Source organism: Mustela lutreola, chromosome 4, assembly GCF_030435805.1.
Source record: "Mustela lutreola isolate mMusLut2 chromosome 4, mMusLut2.pri, whole genome shotgun sequence".
Taxonomy (NCBI): domain Eukaryota; kingdom Metazoa; phylum Chordata; class Mammalia; order Carnivora; family Mustelidae; genus Mustela; species Mustela lutreola.
This window is the reverse complement of record NC_081293.1, coordinates 40,618,489-40,639,810: the sequence shown is the minus strand read 5'-3', so window position 1 is coordinate 40,639,810 and position 21,322 is coordinate 40,618,489. Positions and strand designations below refer to the sequence as shown.

Below are 21,322 nucleotides of genomic sequence, written 5' to 3'. Positions count from 1 at the left end.
ACTTTGTTTTTAAAGTGGTCATCACTCTTAAATTATAGCCCATGTACTTGTTTTAAGTCTTCTAGCATCACAAAATTCACAGTGATTCAAGAATTAGTTATTTCCATGTGCATCACCCTACACTGCCCAGCGATATAGAACTTTTATTTCATTGGCTTTCCAAACTAGCACTAGAAAATATGTATATATGTACATGCCTGTGTACAATTTGAGGTCAAAATGTCAGATTCCATTTCAGAGAAAAGTTTAATGGAAAAGGACCTCTGTCCCCATACACATGCAGTGAATTAAGTGGTGAGATGGACCTCATTGCTTGCTTACAAATGCCTCTCTTTTTGGCCAATAATCATGTATTGAAAATTCTGTACATTTGACCATCTGTGGTTTTTTTTTCCTAAAGATTTTATTTATTTATTTAACAGACAGAGATCACAAGTAGGCAGAGAGGCAGGCAGAGAGAAAGGAGAGAGAGAGGGGAGGAGGAAGCAGACTCCCTGCTGAGCAGAGAGCCCCATGCGGGGCTTCATGCCATGACACTGGGACCATGACCTGAGCCGAAGGCAGAGGCTTTAACCCACTGAGCCACCCAGGTGCCCCGACCATTTATGTTTTAAATGCATAATCTTACTTACTCTTCATGACACCAGAATGAGGTTAGATGCTCCTATTGCCAGTTTACAGGATGAGAACACAGGGACTTCTGCTTAATTATCCACATCTCACTTTGAGTCAGTGGAACTAGGAGTCTAATCTGGGTCTGGTGACCCTGAAACCCACACTATATGGCTTAGAAGATGGCAATGTGTGCTTGCAGCCTGGGCTGCTGTCCTTATTGGAGGTGGCTCACTGGGCTTGTGTCCCTGGCTGGCCCTTTAAAAGCCAAGCCAGTTGTAGAAATTGTGTATGCTCTTCCCTCAATTTTGCTTCTGACACTTTTTGCTTCTCTGTTCCTAGCATCTGAGAAGAAGTTGCTGACCAGTCGCTCGAGCGTGGGGCACCACAGCAAAGTGTCTTCATGGAGTGGTAGCTTATCTTCGGCCATGAGGCTGGTGCCGGGGAGGCAGGCCAAGGAACCTGAGTGCAAGACAGAGGTGAGCTCAGACACCTTGCCTTAGAGAAGCAGCACACATTCATTCCAAACCCCATGAGGGATGTCTTTGCTCTCTGTTGCTTGTGGATATGATCCAATTCCATATTCATCTGAGCATGTAAGATTATGCATGTGACTTTCCAGTTGAAATGACTTCTAGGGGAGCCAGGTTTTAGGCTGGCTTTAACTTGAAGTGCATATGGGCTCCCCTTGAGCTCCAAGAGCAGATGGGTGTTCCTTATAATGTTAAAACCCAAACCAGGTCTTGTTCCCACACTCCTTTCGAGTCAGGTGTGTTCAGAGAGCCCTAGCTCGCCGCTTAGCAGGAGTTGTATGGGTGGGCTCAGCAAAATGAAGACCATCCCGAGGGTGGTATGGATGTGCTGAGCCCCAGAAGCTGGAGCATGCCCACCTGTGCCCCAGCACTTGCTCCCGAGTAGGAGGGGTCTAGCCCTCTTTCTCTGGCTTCACTCTGGAACTTCTGTTCCTTGACCAAGTCAGCTCTGACCCCAGTTCAGTCTGGCTAGCAGCCCGGGAAGGGACAGCAGGGATGCTAGGTATGGGCGTGCCTTGCATGGGGACCCTTGTATGCTATTGACGTGCCTCTTGCCAGTTTTCCAACCACTCCCAGGTCACTGTCATTGGCAGAACTCGGTTGTCTCTGAGTTCTGGGGAGATTGGTTGAGAAACGGTTTATGTGAAAGACACTGAAATAGATTACAGTGTTTGAAGCCCCTGTAGGTCCACAAATGGCTTACAACAGTTTGCTCTGGGCTCACACTGAGAGATCTGGAGGCAAAAAAATTTTAAATTGGCTCTGTGTTTGGTGAAGGCAGGCTGCTGAAGATACTGTCTTCTATGTCAGTTGGGGTCTCCGTTTATTCATTCATTCATTCACTCATGAAATACTTATTAAGTGTTTACTCTGTACCCTTCTGTAAGCCCTGAGGTTATAGAAGAGAGAAAATCTGACATATTCTCTGCCTTCTTGGAGATGCATTTTAGGGGGTGAAGATAAACAATAAATAGATACATAATTTGTAAATATGGAGGGTGCTAATTGCAATGAGGAAAAATGGAACAGGGTAGCTGGGAGAAGGTGGTTGGAAGCCCTCTCTGGAAGGGGGGCATAGGAGCAGAAAAATAAGGCAGAGACTCTGGAAAGAGTGGTTAGGCAGGGAGGACCATCAGACAAAGGCGCTGAGATGAGCGTGAACTGGGGTGTTCTAAGGCAGCAAAGAACAGTGTGGTTGGACTGAAGTGGGGAGAGGGCAATCCCAGGGGAAGTCTCCCCCGGCTGTCACCAGCAGGAAGGCCTGTGCTTTTCCGGAGCAACTGGCAAACACCAGAACGTCTGTTGCAGTTACATTTCTCGGCACGGTCGTCTGGGCACTCAGAAGCTCGGAGAGGTGACTGGGGCCAGGCTGTTATATAACTACACACACCTAGCCCCATAAAATTCTGCAAAACACGTGAACACATGCACACACGTATGTGCACACACCCCTCTCCCTGCTTCTGCCTTTCTGCTGGAACCTCGTCTGTCTTCGATCTGATTTGGTCATCCTGTCTTCAGGTTGTATTATCTTGCAGACTCTTTAAAGATAAATTTCTTTTGAGACAAAGTAGACTTATGTTTTAATTTTTTAAAAATGAACTGTGCCTTTGCTTTGGAGAATCCTGTAACTCGGTCTGGGCCGGGCACAGTGCGTGGTACAGAGGAGGCTCTTAAAATAAGTGTGTGGTACTGTACGGAGCGAGGGAATAAAATGTTTTCTCTCTTTTGGCTGGGATGAAACTCAGCAGCCTTCCCATCCGGCACCCATCACTCATCCCCGTGAGATGCCTTTGTTGCTAGCAGAAGGCACAACTTCTCAGGTACATATGTAGACTGTGATGTCATAGGAGAAGAGCATCAACTATTTGCCCTGGGGTCTGTTTAATTATTTTTAAAAATTAATTTTGATTATTACAGCTGATTACACCTCAGTGAGCAATGTAATTGATATTTTCTAATGTATCCCAAGGAACATTTTGTACAACACGCTTTTTGTTGTTGAAGGTTAAAGACTCCGTTATTGGTTTTTGCCTAAATATGCCACATCATTAGTCCCTCCAGTGAGAAGGTTGCCATCTGGAAAAAGCAGCATGGAGACATTATTCAGGCACAAGTGCATGAAATTGGTGTTTCTGCATCTTCTGTCTCTCTTCTGGAAAGAAGAGGCTTGTAATTAAAGGAGTTGATTTTGGAGGAAACATTATTCATTTGGTGTTATTCCTTATCATGTCAGCAGCTGACAGCTCTGCAGCACTGATAAATTGTTCCTTGGAGTGAGACATACGATGTACCATTTCTAATGCCGCTTACCTATCTTTGTTTTCAGTAGAAAATGTTTTCCTCTTGGCAGGTGAGTTGAACTTGGGGGTGAGGCTGGAATGATGGAGGTTATTTCTTCCTTTTCTTCTCCTGACCCCATCACAGGCCCCTCTGGGATCAAATGGTGAGGCTGTGGCCTCTCCTGGAGTGAATGAAGGCTGTGGGGGTCAGCCTGTTGGGCGGAGCTGGGGATGTTGGGCTCCCTTGAGGCCACCATAGGCCAAAGATGGTGTCCTGGAAGCTTCTTCCTCATGTCCACCCTAGAGGAACCATGAGTGTGCACCCCAGTTGACCGTTCCTCCTCCCAGCACCATGTGCCACTTGCCAACACAGCTTTAGACTTTCTTGTTTAACAAGAAGTTGAAAAAACATCAACAACTCGTGAGGGTTTCTTCGCTCTGACAGACGCACCATGTATGTTGTTAACATTATGGGGAAGCAGGTGAGGGGTTGACTGAACCCTCTGGACTATCGTTGCAACTTTTCTGTAAATGCAGAATTATTCCAAAATCTTTTTCTTTTTTAAGAGCATTAGCTCTTTTTTTTTTTCTTTTTTAAAGAAAGAGAATTAGCGAACAGGAAATAGACAGACAGGACCTGAGAGGCTGGGTGGGAAGGGGCCATGAGGATGAGTCTGTGCGAGGCCTATGAGCAGGGGGGTGATCGAGGTCATGGCAGGACGCAGGGAGGATGCCGTGGCTCATGCTGGATGTGGCCAAAGTGAGGGCTTCAGCTGTGGGAGAGCAGTGTGTGTCTGTTTCTAGGGGTAGGATTGGAGGTTAGAGCCCCCGAGGGAGGGGCCAGGCTGGTGGCTGTGACATCATTTAGATAGGAGATAATGGAGGCTGCAGGGGCAGGAGTTAGAGCAGTGGAAATCAAAAAAGATGCACAAGAGAATTCTGTTGAACCAAGGCTGGGATGAGCAAAAGAAGGCGGCTGCCACAGGCAGAGGCCCTGACCTCATTGTAATCAGGCAGTGAGAAGAAAGGACACTGGCTGTGGCAGGTGTGGCAGGAGCGTGTGTCCCATGGTTCTGTTGGATCTGCAGAGCATGGGAAGAACAAGGGTTCCTTGAGGAAGAGGGTTGAAAGTTCAGGGTCACTTCTAGCCTGTAAAAGCCTATAAAAGTTCAGGGCCACTTCTAATCTGGGTGAGTACAGCTGCCTGACCTGTGTCTGGTTCAGCAAACATGCGCTGGATTTTGCCCTACTTTCCTCCTGGGATCAGTGGTACATGTGTGCACAGCTGTTCCATACGGGGGCCGGGTGGACCCCACCTGAGGAGGGAGACACACACTGCTGCCTCCAAACAAAGCTGAGAGCCTTATGGAGGAGTCAGACCTTCTGGAGCAGGGCCAGCCCCGGTGTCCATGTTTCTGTGGCCTTTGGAGTTAGCTGAGCAAGCTTCCAGTTGCTGGCTTCTAAGTGGGAATGGCTCAAGTAGGGAAGAGAATAATAGAATAATAGAATAATAGAATTATAATAGAATTTCAATAATAGAATTAATTAGAATTGAGAAAGCACCACAGTCAGAGGACACCAAAGTGAGACACATTTGCTCCAAGATCCCTGGTCTCTCATAGCTGTCCTATGGGTGAGCCCTCTGCACCCACCAGGTACACTAGGGCCTCCAGTGAGACCATCTGTGCCCACACGTGGGAACTTTGATCTCAGAGACCAGACACCTGCGCCGTCAGGGTGACCACAGACATGCTATTGGCTGCCTCCTTGAATGTGTGCCCAGGCTCGCCGTCCCAGCTCCAGCTCCTGAGTAGCCTGCCCCTGGTAGAAGAGGAGATGCTGGTTGAGGCCAGCAACTGAGACAGCTGAACAAAGGGCAGGCCTGGCTTGGGTCCTTGGCAAGGGAAATGACATTTTTGACCCTCTGATTCTGAGCGCTTTACCCACTATCTCTTTTAAAAATCATTGTGAAAAATCTCAAACATATGCCGCAACAGAGAAAATAATAAGATGAATCCCCATGTATCTAATCCATCACTTCCCATCCACAATGTTCATCTCATGGCCAATCTTGTCTCTATCTCTATCACTACCCACTTTCCCCTGCTGCACGGAATAATTTTGAAGCAACATCCCAGACATCATATCATCTCCTGCATAACTGTTCCTGTACACTTATTTTCTCTTTAAAGAAATCACAAAATCCAAATAAAAATTGCAGAAAGGGAAGCAAGTGTGCAGAATGGGAAGGCTTTAGCCATCACTGGGGGAGTGATCAAGCAGTTCCTGGGCTTTCTTTCTGGCGTGTTTGTATTCATCTCCTGCTGCTGTGTGATTTTGGTCTTGCTGAGGCTGAAGGCACAATGAGCCTCAGAGAACTCAGTGCCCCTGTTTCCGGAAGGAGGGGAGGGACTGATGAGGACACAATGCTTTTGAGTTTGGTGCTTCAGAGCTTCTGAGTTTGGGGGATGCATGGGATTTACCGTGGAAGCCTCAGCTGTCATTCACCTGGGGAAAAGGCTCATGGGGCAGTAGAGCCCGAGGGCTAAGAAGAGATTTTTGAAAATAGAAAGAAATGGGCTTAAATTTTTTTTTTAAATTTTTCAGTGTTCCAAGATTCATTGTTTATGTACCACACCCAGTGCTCCATGCAATAAGTGCCCTCCTTAATACCCACCACCAGGCTCACTTAACCCCATACCTCCTGCCCCTCCAAAACCCTCAGTTTGTTTCTCAGAGTCCACAGTCTCTCATGCTTCATCTTTCCCTCAGATTTCCCCTGATTCACTTATCCTTCTCTTCTAATGTCCTTCAATGCTATTCTTTATGCTCCACAAGTAAGTGAAACCAAGAGAGATAACTGACTCTCTCTGCTTGACTTATTTCACTCAGCATAATCTCTTCCAGTCCCCTCCATGTTGATACAGAAGTTGGGTATTCCTCCTTTCTGATGGAGGCATAATACTCCATAGTGTACATGGACCATATCTTCTTTATCCATTCTCCGTTGAAGGGCATCTTGGCTCTTTCCACAGTTTGGCAGTTGTGGCTGTTGCTGCTATGAATATTGGGGTACAGATGCCCTTCTTTTCACGACATCTGTATCTTTGGGGTAAATATCTAGTAGTGCAATTTCAGGGTCATAAGGAAACTCTATTTTTAATTTCTTAAGGAATCCTCACACCATTTTTCAAAGTGGCTTCACCAGCTTGCATTCCTACCACTCCCCTTTCTCCACATCCTCTCCAACACATGTTGTTTACTGTCTTGTCAATTTTGGCCATTCTAACTGGTGTAAGGTGGTATCTCAATGTGGTTTTGATTTGAATCTCCCTGATGGCTAAATGATGATGAATATTTTTTTCATGTGCCTGTTGGTCATTTGTATGTCTTTGGAGAAGTGTCCACATGGACAAAGCCTGAACAAGCATGTGGGCTTTGACATGAAGGGAAGTCAGTGGTGGAGTAGCAGGTAACACCTGAGGAAGTCAAAATGCAGCTGTGAAAACAAAAGACAGAGTTCCCAGAGTCTGGCTACCATAAGAGTTTCAGTCAGAAATCTGTAAGAAATTTTAAAAATCTGAAATTCAGAAGGTTTCATGTGGACTGTTTTTACTTAAACTTGTCGTAAATTCAACATGGTATTTGTGGGCAAGAGAGAAAGGATTTTCCCAGGAGATGAATGTGCCTTTAAGAGAGATGTATGGAGACAGGTGGCCTAAATCTGGGGGGAAATTAAGACACATGAGGAATTCTAAAATTGGGCCAGAGGAGCGATCCTCATAGTATGTTCTCACTGGCATGGCAAAAGGGCAGGGAGACATCCTCTGTCAGCAAATCAAGAGAGGAACTGGAGGGACAAAGCCACTGGAAATCATAGGAAAGAGAAGAGTGATTCAGAAAACCTAAAATCAAGCACTTGGTAAGAAATCACAATGCTGTGTTGTTGGAAAACCCCATTGTGTTTGGTGGTGGGAAAAGGCTTGTGAACAAGTAATTAAATGAGACTATGTGTTAGAGGAATAAAACCACTCGGACACAAATGGAAGTATGATTTAAAAAGAGATGTTGGAAAGTGTAAAACCCTCTATGGATGTGAGCACGGTGACTAAGGCCTTCTGCTAAATGGAATCTTGGTTTTTATAATTGCTGTGGGCAAGGCTGCCAGTGACTTACTTTCTCCTGATGCTTTTCCAGAGATAACTGGCCCTAAAAATAGTGTCACTCTTCCTGGCCTGGCTTAGAGCTCTTCATGGTACGTCTGGACTAGAATTATTTCAGAAGGGACTCCCATTACACTCTGGTTGTAGATGTGTTAGGGAGCAAGAAAGAGAAAAATGATGAGGTCCACCATCTTATTTCTCAAACCCTGAAGTTTCCTATTTCACTGAACCTGAAGTTATGTAGCATGAACTGTGGCCCCGATCTTGCAGGAAGTGGTATTCTGACACCACACCCAGAACAGACCATCCAGGTGGTGGAGGTGGGAACACAGCGTCATAGGCTCATGGGAAGGCAGCCAGGCTGCGGCAATGCTTGTGCGTGTGTGTGTGTGTATGCATGTGCGTATGTATGCCTCCATTGCCTTTTAGTTGTTTTTCAAGTGGTATGGGCACCTAACCAGGGTGCTCACTTTCTTTCCCACTATTCCTTGACATACTCATACGGTACACACACACACACACACACACACATACACACACACCCCATTCTTCAAACAGTTGAGGTAAGAACCCACTCGTCACATTGTCATCAAGAGGTGGCCAGGAAGGAGTCAGCTGGAACAAGAAACTCCATATAGAAGGGAACGTGGACGACAGGTCCCGACAGCAGAGGATTTGAAAAAGCAGCAGCATCACCCACAGAGCAGTACTCTCCAGAACAAGACGGAAGAATGGCTATGGGCAGATAGAGACCGTGGCTTTCCTCTTAAGGAAATCTTAAATGTTACTAGTCCATCAAAAGTCCTTGGTCCAGGAGTTTGAAAAATAGAAGCAAATGAACAAAGCAAACACTGATACCTTTAATGATGTTTCTTTACCAAGTGCATCATTTGTGAGACATCCTTATCTTCATAATAGAAGGATAATTAACATCACTAATTATCTAATTAAGTTCATTAAGCATCCACCAACAGGGCACCGTGAAGTTGACATTATGTTCTACTGTCAACAAATGCTTTTGATTTCTTAGGAAGTAATTAAAATGTAAATTAGCATGCAATTATATGCACAGGGGAAGTTTTGAATTAGATATTCATTTCAAAACTGCTTAGAGCAACATAGTTTTTGTTTTTTTCTTCAATAAAAGCCGACATTTTGCTATTAATGGTATATATTAAAGTTGCCATTCTGTTGTTCGGTGTTTGAATCATTGCGAGGTTAGAGTACTTACACGACACACGGCGTTGAGTTGATATGTTTGCTACTGTGCTTTGTGCTTTTGTTCTTCTTTGATCATTTTATTTGACACGTTGGTTTATGTCTTTTGTGTTTAAAAAAATCACAAGTGATTTTTTTTTCTGAAAACCTTCTGTAACTTAAATCTCTAGATGATTTTGCCCTTTAGAGGTATTTTAGATCAAGTATTTTAATGTATTCCTTCCATCCGGTTAGATTCAGGGAATGTAATCAGTGGCTTGTTAAGTGCAGGTTGCACACATGCCCTTCTATACACAGGAAAGAGGGAAGGGGCACAGAGCAAACTTGTGGTCCAGCCATCCTTAATTGCAAGTTCACGTTTCTCTCCTTTTTAGGGCGGCCCCTTGGTTTCTGATGAAATAGTATAACTTAATTTATTATAATGAGATATTACAACTGTTATGCTAAATACAGCAACCTCGTCAGATGAGGACCCTTCCTGAAACATCACAGAGTCCCCAGACATTTGCTGGAAAAGAGGGTCCAAGACAGAAGCCACCATGCCCAAATCCCCAAAGTTTGCATTTTTTAAACAACACCAACTGAATCCCGGAATGCCCATGTTTTAGTAAAGCTCATGGTTTGTTGTCACAGCTCAGTGGGTAGGATGCGCACCCCCCCCCCCATATTTTAGCATGGAGATACTGGGCCCTTTGAGCATTAACCTAATGTCATTTGTTTAGTGAGAAGGAAATTCTCTGCTGATGCCATTGAACATCCCTAGTCCCTTTCTGGATGATGTTTCCAGGGATGGATTTAGGTGTTGCCAGACCTAGGCCCCTTGGTTTTGTGTGAACGAGATTTCAGATAAATGCAGAGAGAATACAGTGGCATAAGAGAGGCTGTCCCTCGTTCTCTTGAAAGGATTGTTGTCAGACTCTGGCCATGAGTAGAGCCTGCTGAATCACTAGCTGCTCATCATTGTAGATGTGGACCTCCCTATAGTCCGGGCAGAGAGAGGCTGGTCTCCTGGGGCAAGTGGGGGACAGTTAGCATGGTACAGGGACTGGTGAGGGGGCCTGAGGCTGGCTGGACTATGACAAACAGAGACATCACGCCAGAGGAAACCCACCCAGGGCTGTCCATTGAGATAGGCAGTTTTGGGGGTGGGGCCTGACTTCTGTCCCAGCTGTCAAGCTGTGAGCTGCGGTGTGGTCTGCATCTTTGCTCTCATTTGTCAGTCCAAAAGGGGCTTCTTTTCCCCACTCACATAAAGGATAGTGTAAGCTAGCAGAGACCTTGGTCTGACCAAGAGATCCCACTGCTAAAATCAGATGATGCTGACCTTCTTCAAATAGGCAGCAACCACCTACTCAGTGAACAAATGGAATTTTCTCTACCAGAACTTTCCTCTCAACTGTTTATTCCTAAATCTTATCTTGAAATGTGGTCTACCATATCATGACTTCCCAAGAATGCAAAGTCCACACATGAGTAATTAATGCCAACAGTAACTCACTTCATCCTAAGGCTAGCTTGTGGTCCTGCCTCTGGCTAATCACACATTTCCTCATCTGTGAGCAGCACACAGTGATGGCAGAATCGCTGTGCTCCACAAATGCACCATGACACCACGGCACCAAGGGCTCTCCCACCCGAGAGCGGCACAGAGCCACCTCTCAGTGCTTTTCTGGTTATTCAGTCTCACAAGAAATGGGGCTAAAGTTGCTTTTCTTTTGGCAACAAGATGATAACTTGAACCCTCGCCAAGAGAGCAGGCACTGAGGTTAGGCAGGTTCCACAAATCAATGGCGTATGTCCAACAGCAGGTCCTGACCACTGCCCGTTGAAAGGGACATTGAATCTAAATTATGTTTGAAAAGTCTTTAGGGACAAATGCGCAGTTCCTTCTCCAAAGTGGTCTATCCAAGCAGAAACATCTAGTCTGAAAAAGGTAACTAGATCTTATCTCTCTCCCATTTTCTGATTTTCTTTCTTTCTCTTCTGTAGTATTTTTTTAAAAGATTTTATTTATTTGAGAGAGAGAGAGAGAGCAAGTGAGGGGAAGGGCAGAGGGAGAAGCAGAGTCTCCTCTGGGCAGGGAGCCCCACACTGGGCTCTACCCCAGGATCCCAAGTTCATGGCCTAAGTCAAAGGCAGATGCTTAATGGACTGAGCCTCCCAGGCACCATTCTTCTGTAGTGTTTTTATTATAAAATCAGGCTTTGTTTGTACACCATTTATGAGGGGTGTCATAGAGGACTGTTTCAAAGTAACTTGAAGTCCCAACTCTTCAGCTCAATCCACAATATTTTAATATACATAAATAGCTCATCCAATGAAATTCAACAACTCATGAATTTATTGAACAGACATAGTGTTCCTCACTAAAAATATAGAGATGAATAACTCATGAACCCCATATTTAAAGAATCCTGGTGCTGTTTATTGATCTCCCTACTTAGAGAGCATCTAAGAAGAATCATAGTAGATGGGTTTCTGAAAAAAATGTCTATAGGTCAATATTTTGTAAGTTGAAACAGATTTGAAATTAATTTAGGAACCTGGCAATTTAAAGGAATCATGGGTTGAATCTTTTGAAAACTGAATATAGTCATTTTTTTTTTTTAAAGACGAATTATATACCTAGGAATCTATTCAGATTTTTGTATATTAGATTTCCTAATGTGAGACATACCTGCATTCCAAAAACTAATGTGGTATTTGGGGGAAGGTATTGTCATCCTAAGAAATGCTTTCAATTTTGAAAAATTATGACCTAAGGATGGGGGATGGAACACATTTTTGTTTACTTCTCTAAATCTGAGTTTTTAAAACTTAAAAAATGCAAAAGCGTTTTTGAGTCTGCAAGACAGAAGTGGCCCCAACTCTATAAATGAGAAGCGGGCAGATGGTCGTGGAGTGGAGAAGGAGTGCGGGGCCCTCCCGAGGCGCTGCTGCCATTCACAACCCGCTAGGGTCTGCTTCCAGTGTGGCCACCAGGCGCCTGCCATGTGAGTTACAGCCGCCTTCTCGCCCTGGGACCCATCTATTATGAGAAACCATTTTGGTTAATTAAAAAAGTGTTTCAAAGTCTCAGAACGGGAAGTTCTGAAATTTTCTTCGCTTTGCTGTTGCCGATGGGGGCTGGTGTCAACTTGGCTCCACAGCCAGGCACAGGAGGGAGAGAGGGGACAGCAGAAGGAAGAATGGTCGCCCAGTCTTGGGGGCCTGGGAGAAAGGTTGTGAGGTCCTCAGGGGCTGGTTGATCTACTGTTATTATTAGGGGTGACAAAGGAAGTAGCTGGGGCTATCGAGTGAAACTAAAGGGCAATTGAATAAGCACGTGTCTGATCGGTTCTTGCAGATGGTTCCCAGCTCATGGATTTCTATGTCTAGAAGCTGCTGTACGGGCTGGGGAACCAGGCGAAGTGTCTGCTCTTGGTTCCGGGAAAACAGACGATAAGCAAAAGTGAACAGATGAGAAAATATTAGATAGTCCAACATAATCGGAAGGAAATAGATGATGTGCTGGAGACTGCCTCAAGATCATTGTGGGTTGGAAGCGATCATGAAGTTGAGAGGGAAGCAGAGCCCTCCAGCATCTGGGGAATGTGGACTCCTGAAACAGACCCAGCTAGTGCCAAGGCTCAACAGCGGGAGTGAGTTTGTACACTGGAGAACAGAGATAGAGAGAAAGGTCCATATCAATGGAGCAGGGAGCTCCAACGGGAGAGTGGTCCCAGAGAAGAGTGCAGGAACCAGCGGTCAAGTGCCCTTCTAGCTTCTCTAGAGGGTCAGAAAATACATTGGCATCCATGCCTCCATCTGCATCTACATGTCCATGCCTCTCTCTCTCTAAGCACACATCTCCTCCAGACATTCCCTCTTTCAATGTTCTATGCACATTCATCAATTTTCTCTTCTATCCCAGGCCTTTGGCATAAGCCCAGTGGATACAGACACAGTCCCTGACCTGGGGATCCCGCCTTGTAGGAGGATGAAATAATGACACCATAATAAGAGGTTCAGGCTCAGGAGGTGCCCAGAGGAGAGGGAACCTCACTTGGGCTTTCTGGAGGAGTTTGAACTAGATAAGGAGGAGGAGGAGGGCGAGGAGGAAGGATGTGAGGGGAGATCGTTAGGGAGGAAGGGGCCCCTCCAGGTGCAGAGGGACAGTTGTGACCATCTGCCTTGTGGCTCAGCTGGTAGTCTGGCACTAGCAGAATAGCATATTCAGTTTATCTTTCCTTAATTTCGTGTATGTATTTATATCCTGATTCACCCCTCAGAGGATTTATGGAACCTTTAGATGAGGATGCATGTAATAAAATAAAGGAATGAGATCAGGAAAAATAATCATGGAATAAGAAAGCCAATTCCTGGGGAATGAAGATCATAAACACGCCGTCTATAAAGAGATCCTGTCCAGCACCTACACGGTTCTGGCTTTCTGGCTGCCATTGTGGAGCCAGAGGCAGAATAGTTCATATGTGTATTCCCCGCCCACCAGTTACTCTTCTGCCAAGAGGCGAAGTGCTTGAGCACAGGGAGATAGGGAGAGCTAAGCGGTCCCCCCTGCCCAGCGTCTCCTGGCCACTCCCACTGTGAGTTTTTAAAGATCCGATCTGAGCCTCTCATGTCCCTGATCAAAAAGAAGCATGTACTGCCACCCTGTCCGGGCTAGAGGACGCAGACCCACAACCCCACTGCAAGAAGCCCGATCTCAATGCTTTTCCAAGCCCATCCCTCGCCCCCGTCCTGCACTGTCTTCAAGTCAGACCCAATTCCGTATTTTGTTACAACGCACTCTGTCCTCTCCCTTCCATATTTTCTGGCAAACGTGGTCCTGTCTGCTGGGAAGAGCCTCCCCCTTCCATGGGACCAACTGCTTCTCCTGGACTTTAAAACCGTGCCCCTTCTGAAAGCCTGCGTGCCCTCTCCAGCCTGGCTGGGCCCCTGCGTAGCCGAAGCTCTATTTGTCCTCACAGTGGCCGCAGCTGTGAGAACCAGCCTAAGGGAGAGGGAAGGGTTGGGGTTGATTTTGTTACCTGCGAGCTACATGCAGGCCCCCCCTGCCCCCTAGAGTCCCCCGAGACCTGTGACCGCTGAGACAGCAGAGGTGAGCAGGTGTGCACGGCATCCAGGAAGACAGGGATAAGGTTAGCGCTGTCCTCAGGGAACTCCGGCTGTGGCCGCCCCCATTCTTCTTAAAGACTAAAGAAGGAAGCCTCCCTCTGAACCGCAACTCCCATTTGTTTGTCTGAAATGTTCATTGCCATGTGCAGGTCGCTCCTTTGCTAGGCAGCATCTGGAGTGAAAGGAGCCATGTGGGTTTACCGGTGCTGCCGTAACAAAGCAGCACAGCTCGGGGGCTTCAGCAGCAGACATCTCTTTCCTCTCACTCCCCATCCGTCTGAGCCTCATGGAGGCCCTGACACCTGAGCAGGAGGCCAAGAGGAGGGAGGGTGGCTTCCTTGAGAAGTCCCAGCACCTACAGTTCCAGAGCTTTCGTCCTTTGCTGCCCTGGAGGGTTTTTTTGTTTGTTTGTTTGTTTAAGTAGTCATGCTCCATGTACTCATGACAATCGAATTTAATAAAAACATCACAGTTGAAAAAAGACAAATTAGAAACCACCGTTCATCTTAGAAATGAATACGTGAGTGAATTTAACACGAGACGAATTGAGCTGTGGCGATCGGGTCCCTCCTCAGCCACTCGGAGCACCGGTTGTTTGTCAGTCCTGCTGGAAATATGATTATTATTCTGGTATTGCTTGACACTTATTACAAGTCTGGGGCTGTGTCTCCATAGCAGAGAGAAGCACAATTATCTGGGCACTTGGAAAAAAGAGCGCTTCCTGGCTGGAGTCATCCAATAGATACCCTGCCGAGACCCCTTGATCACGATCACGTCTTGCTCACTGGACAGACGCCCCTTCTTTCTATCAGTCTGCTAACATTGGATGGGTGCATGTATAGACATATATGACTAACCACAAACAAAGAAAGTGTTTAATTTCTTTTGTCAGGGAACCCAAACCTGGTCTCCACCAAGGACTTATATTTAAAGGTAGATGTGTCAGCCTTATACAGAGAAGGCATAACAGAAAAACTTCATTGAATGTTTTACAACCCGGAAAATATTGAATTTAAGACGGGTTTAAAGTGCAAAGGGTGTGAGGACCAGACCCGAAATTGTTGCCACTGACCCTGAGGTTCTCCTTAATCCTGATCCCATCGAGTGTCTCACTCCGGGCAGGGAATAACCAGGGACAGAGAATTCGGCCCAGCAGAGTGACAGCAGTCTATGAGTTTCATTTCAGTCTTTCAAACTTTGGTCATTGCCTCTCTTTGCCTGGACAGTGTCCCCGAGGAGCTTATTCTAATCGAGGGACAGGGCTGGTGGGAGATGAGCCACTGTAATTCAGAGTACTACTCTCATAGGGTTTCTGCTCTGCCCTGGGAGCCCCGAGGAGGTGTTCCAGGAAAGAGCCGAGTATTAATGATGGTTTCATGTTAACTACAAACCGCACACACAGACTCAGTGACATTGCACTGTTAAATCTCTCCTCCTCTCAGCCCCCACCAGTGGAGAAGAGGGGACTGGTGAGTGACAGTGAGAGTGACCAGTGAGAACGGAGATCCTTGGGGATGGGAGTTTCTTCCACATCTGGTTTCACGTCTCCCTTGGTAAATGGGAATTCACCTGAGTTTTACTTGAACCTGTCTCTTTTTCCTTTGGCCAGAGAAAGTCAGAGGTTAAAGGAATCTAGATTTGACACTAAAATCAAACAGCATGGTGATTGTTTTTTCTTTATGGAATTATTAATGGATACTTAGAAACTTTCAAAAAAATTGTGAAGACTGCCCACAGTGGAATCATGTTATATAGGATTAAGTGTAAAAATACATTCATGAAATGAAAATCAAGTTGTCAACAGTACTCTTAAAATTCCTTTACATTATTCACCAAGAACGATACCATGGTGACTTTGTGAATTTGGCACCAACCTTCTCTATATCCACCAGGCAGATTTCCTACCATTTTGGGGGGATAAGTTACTATTTCTTTGTCAAATGTCTGATGAAGGGGTTGGCTTATGCAGTTAGGGGGAGCAAGATTAACCTAAAATTATTTGTCTTTAAACGTGAGAATCACACTCAGTACAATGAGTTGTTTATACCCAAGGGAGATGTGGGACTGTGTCCGACTGGGAGAACGGTGACTCCTATCTTCCACCTCAGTTTCATGATGGAGTTTAGGTAGAAAGCTTGTGAGAATTTCATTGTATTTTCCAATATGCTTTTTACTTAGGAATACCTTTCATGTACTTTTCATGTTCATCCAGTACTGTTATATACAACTCACGCAGTTTCCCCTGGTGTTAACATCTTAAATTACCATGGTGCCTTTTTCAAAGTGAAGAGCTAACATTGATGCATTACTAGTAACTAAATTCCAGGTGCTATTTTGAGTTTCACTAGTTTTCCCATGAATCCAGGATCCAGACCTGAGCCCCACATTACACTGAGTTACCATGTCTCCTTAGGCTCCTCTGATTTGTGACGATTTCTCAGATTTTCCCTTGTTTTTCATGACCTTGACAGTTTTGAGGAGTACTGGTCAGGTATTTTGTAGAGTGTGCCTCAGTTTTGGTTTGCTCAGTATTTTCTCCTAATTAGCTTGGGTCATGGAGCTTGGTAGGAAGATCACAGAGGAGAAGTGTGCTTCTGGTCATACTGTGTCCGGTCCGGGGTGCGTGACACACATGTAGCATCATCACGTGGTCGTGGTGGTGTCTGCCAGATTGTTCCGCCGCAGAGTTCCTCTTGTCCTCCTCCTATACTTGATTCTTTGGAAGCAAGTCCTTAAGTCCAGCCCACCCTTACGGGTGGCCTCCTGGTGAGGGAAACATCTACATCTATTGTTTGAAATTCTCTGTAAGGAAAGGTTTATCTCTTCTGCCCCATTATTTATTCAATCTTTTATTTGTATCAAGAGGGACTCACGCATATTTATTTTATGATTTGGGCTGTCGTCCATTAAGCCTGTTATGTATCTTGTGCTCAAATTGCTCCAGATTTTTGCTGAGAGTATTTCATTGATCTCACACTTGCTTTCACTGGTGCTCTCTTGATCTTTTTTTTCACTGATTACAAGAATGAATCCGTATGAATTTTATGTGTTTTAATGCATCCCACTGTAAACGTTCTAACATTTTTGGAATGTGTATCACTCAGGATAAGTTATGGTGCAGTAACAAACACCCCCACATCTAATTGTCCTAAAATTGCAAAGTCATGTTTCTTCCTTGTGCTACAAGTACTGTGTGAGTTGGCCAGGAGTCTGCTGTACCTTGTCCTCACTCAGAGACACTGGCTCATGGAGCAGAACATTGAGTCTAGAACATTGAATGCTGCTGTGGCAATTAAAAAAGAACTTAGTGAATTGCTCGTGAGCCCTTCAAGCTTCTGCACGCTTCTCCCCAGCATCACATAGCTCAAAGGTAACAGGAAGGGTAATCATGCCATGTACCTACAGGAGGAGAGAACTGGAAATATTTGGCACGCAATACTATTTTCTATTACGTTTTCTTTTCTATGCAAATTCATATACATTTAATTGTTTTTGTTATTGCTAACATTTGGTTTTCTAACCTCCTTTTAAAAATATGAATATATTGGGGCACCTGGGTGGCTCAGTAGGTTAAGCCTCTGCCTTTGGTTCAGGTCATGATCTCAGGGTCCTGGGATCAAGCCCCACATTAGGCTCTCTGCTCAGAAGGAGCCTGCTTCCCTTCCTCTCTCTCTGCTTGCCTCTCTGCCTACTTGTGATCTCTTTCACTCTCTCTGTCAAATAAATAAATCAAGTCTTTAAAAAATATGAATATACCAAAAACTCGGTTCCATATCCTTAAATCTTATTTGACATCAGGGCTGCAGTGAGTGATTGTAGCAGTTACATGTTAAGACATCTGGCCAGAGTGGCAAAAGGAAGCTAAAATCCAGCCTTTGTTCCACTATTCAAGTCATCCATCCAGGCCTAGAACAGTGTCTGCCCAAAGGGAACACAAAAACAATATGTGGGCTAGTGGTGGCCATTTGGAAGAGCATGATTTGTGGTGACTGCTTAATATTCTCTCAAAAGGATAAGCCATTCTTCCATGTGTTGATATTTATGGTGTGTCATTTGTGCTACTGTAAATAGGATGGTGGAAAATCTTGTCAGTGAATATTCGTGTACATATCTAATAGTTTCCTTGCAAGAAATTACTAGCAGTAAAAATGGTGAGGTTTCAAAAGAGATGTGTGGCCTGTCAGCCTGCAGTCGATACAGTCCAGGTGAAAAGCTTAGTCCCACACCCAGCATGTGTGCTGCTTGGCTGGAGAACCCAGACCTCTGACTGTAATCTCAGCCCCAAGTTTCTGAGCAGGGTCTGAGGGGCTGTGTTCAGATATTGGCCTTCCTTGTGTTTGCGAGGCTGCACAGCTGTGATTACAGGGCTAATGATGCTTTAAACAAACAAGTGTAACGACCATCATCAGTGGACAGCGGGAGCTTCCTCGGAGGCCCTGTGGGCAGGAGGGTCACCAGCAGTTCGCCAGCCCCAGGGGTGCCCTGGCAAAGGTGGATCCCACCAAGCTGAGGGCAGCTCACTTACAGGGGACCCTCCAGTAGGATGTGCCCCATTCCCCATTCCAAGATCTGGTCTGGATGCTGTAGCCAAACCCTTCCCTAAGGAGGCACTGGGAGAGCAGGGCACAGGCTCTAAACCAGATCTGCATCCCTCTCCAGTCTCCAAGCGGCCTTCTGAGGCCCTTTGTTCTACTTCAGAGGTTCTCAAACTCTTTAACACACAGGCAGTTGCTAAGCAAAGGCTATTTCGTTCCAATAAGCAGTGCAGAGCTCTGCTCTGAATTTGCCCCTGATCGACGTACCACATCCACTGCTGCCCAGGCAGATAGGCCTCTGCCCTTGAACCGACCCAAATGGTCCACCTCCTGCCTCCACATCCTGAGCATGACAGCTTTCCAGAGCATGAAATGTCTCCATGGCCACTGGGAAAGTAACGTTCACCTAGCACTGTGGAGTGGAAATGCAAGCTGGGGAGACAGACAGGATGCCAGCATCCAGGGAGTCATCATCTAGCATCACACTTCCATGGAGTGTTGTTGGAGTCCCTCATCCTCTCTTGTCCCATTTCCTCTTCTGTAAAATGGCAATAGTCCCAATACAGATTTGTCAGGAGAAAAGCATTAAACATGATAATGCCTATGGAAACTTCTTTGTCGGTGTGCGGTGCTAGGTCCTTCCCTTCACCTTGCAGCATGAGGAGCCTCTCCCTTTGCCACTGTTCAGGTGGACCTCTGCTGGGCTGCCAGTCCCATCCTTTCTTGCTTATCTGGTAAAACCTGCACCACCAGGGACTTTTCCTTTGCTTTTCAAGCTTTTCCCACCCACTGCCAAGCTCCCCGCAGCCTGGTAATACACTTGAGTCATGTTCTTTCTCTTTTATCATGTGACTCTGCTCCCACCTCTGTTTCTCTTCTTCATGAGTCAAGTTTCTTCAATGAGTTGCTTTACACTCTTTGTGTCCACTCTCTTATCTCCACATTTCTAACTGACTCGTTGCTGTCAAATCATTCCTCTGAAATACTCACAGAAGTTACCAGTGACCAGTTTCAACAGACATATCCCATGGGCATTTTCAAGCTTTGTCTCACAGGACTTCTCCAGTGCATTCGCTATGGTCACATGGCTGTTGTCTTCCATGACATCCCTTTCTCATTTTCCTTAAACCTCTCTAACTTTTCTCCTCCTGGCCTGAACTTCACTAGTGTTCTCCAGGTCTCATACCTTGTCTTATAGGTCTCATCTCTGTACTTACTCTCTGTGCAGGATCTTATCATCTCTCAGGGTTTGCCTAGCACCTGGTTGCTCATGACTCACAAATCCATCAACCTTGGAAGTCCCACCTGGGCTTTATTCTAGGGAGGCGCAGCTGTACCTCCGACACTTGACATTCAGCATGTCCTCATATCACTTACACTTGCTCTTTCTCTTATTGTTGTGATCACTCTTAATTTTTCTTCATTTAGTTGATCTAATTTAATTCATTAGGCAAACTGGAAATATTGGAGAAATTCTTACCATCTCATACAGTCACCAGTTCCTACTGATTTCATGTTTCATAAATTTCTTGAATTTGACAATTCCACATCACTCATTCCATTATGTGATGTCTCACTTGTACTGTCATTGTAGTGTCCTAAGGGGGCTCCCTACTACCAGTCTTGTTTTCATCGATCAAATTCCTGTAAGAGTGAGTTATCAAAAATGCTAATGGACTACATCAGACTTCTATTGAATACCTCCCTTTTAAGATATAACTAAAGCAACGTCTCAACCACAGAGCCTTCTCTGAATGTGACTCGGGACAAGGTCTTCTCTTCTGTGTGCATACGAGGTCCCGTGTTCCCATGTCCTGTGCTGACCTCTGGCTCAACATTGGCCATGGCAGCTTATAACCATCTGTCTCTCCCATTAGACTCCACAAAACCAGATATGGGGCTCACGTTTGTACTCCAGTACCTGGAAAATAGTAGGTGAACAATGAGTATTTTCTGAACTTAACAATAGAGAGTGAATGTGAAATTAGAAATGAAGTATCTGAGCAAGGATATGAACAATCCTGGGCTATAGCTATGGTAGAGAGGAAATTTATTTAATTTTTTAATGTTTTCAACTGATCTTACCCAGGACCTACACAAAAATCATCTCTTTGGGTGACCTTTTCAGTTTACAAAGTACTTTCAGCCTATGGTCTTATCCCCTCTTCATGACATCCCTTCAGAATAGTCAAAGGAGGTCACATAAACCTCATCTTGTAGACAGTAGATCAAATTTCAAAAACGTTAAGTGGTTTGCCCATGTACTGTGGCTAGTAAGGGCCAAGTACCAAGGTCCTTGGTCTTCTACTCTTTCTACCTCCCATTCTCTCATTCAGCAACACTGAGCAACATGGGAATCTGGATATCTTTTCATACGCCTAGCTGAAAGTCTGCCTGCCTGGAGCTCCCTACCCTAGCCCCAGTTAATTCCCTGAGACCATTCACACAAGACCCGTCCCTTTTTGGCAAGATGGCACATGTGCTATTTTGATGGGAGTTACTTTGTGTTCAAGTGTTCCCCAAGAGTTCTTTTCTCCTGCTGCATGTCTCTAAGGCATCATATTAGGAAGAAGTCTGGGCTTTTGCCTTAGATGTAAAATTAGTCAAATTTGTCAGCATTTTATGTCACTTGCGATGCTCATAAGGATTGCTTTACTTATAAATGTGTATAAACACATGTAACCAGCAGTATTAAAGAAAATTTTGCAAGAAAAAAAAAAGGAAATAAAAGAAAATAAAGGAATCTTCCGATTCCCACTACTCCAAAACTGTAACTGGGGTTTTAAAATTGTATTGTTTTCATATTTTTTGAGTCTTTGCTTATAAAAACTTTTTTAATCTTATCAAAATATAACATAACA

General features: G+C 45.1%; 1 protein-coding gene across 7 annotated transcripts in view; it reads left to right on the top strand.

Annotated features, from left to right (window-relative positions):
• WDFY4 (WDFY family member 4) overlaps positions 1-21,322 on the top strand; it is a 276,628-nt gene that overhangs the window by 134,217 nt on the left and 121,089 nt on the right. For all 7 annotated transcript variants that reach the window (XM_059169641.1, XM_059169642.1, XM_059169639.1 and 4 more), the window contains exon 39: positions 955-1,091. In XM_059169641.1, coding sequence (XP_059025624.1) covers positions 955-1,091 — 137 coding nt within the window. The remainder of the gene's footprint in view (positions 1-954; positions 1,092-21,322) is intronic.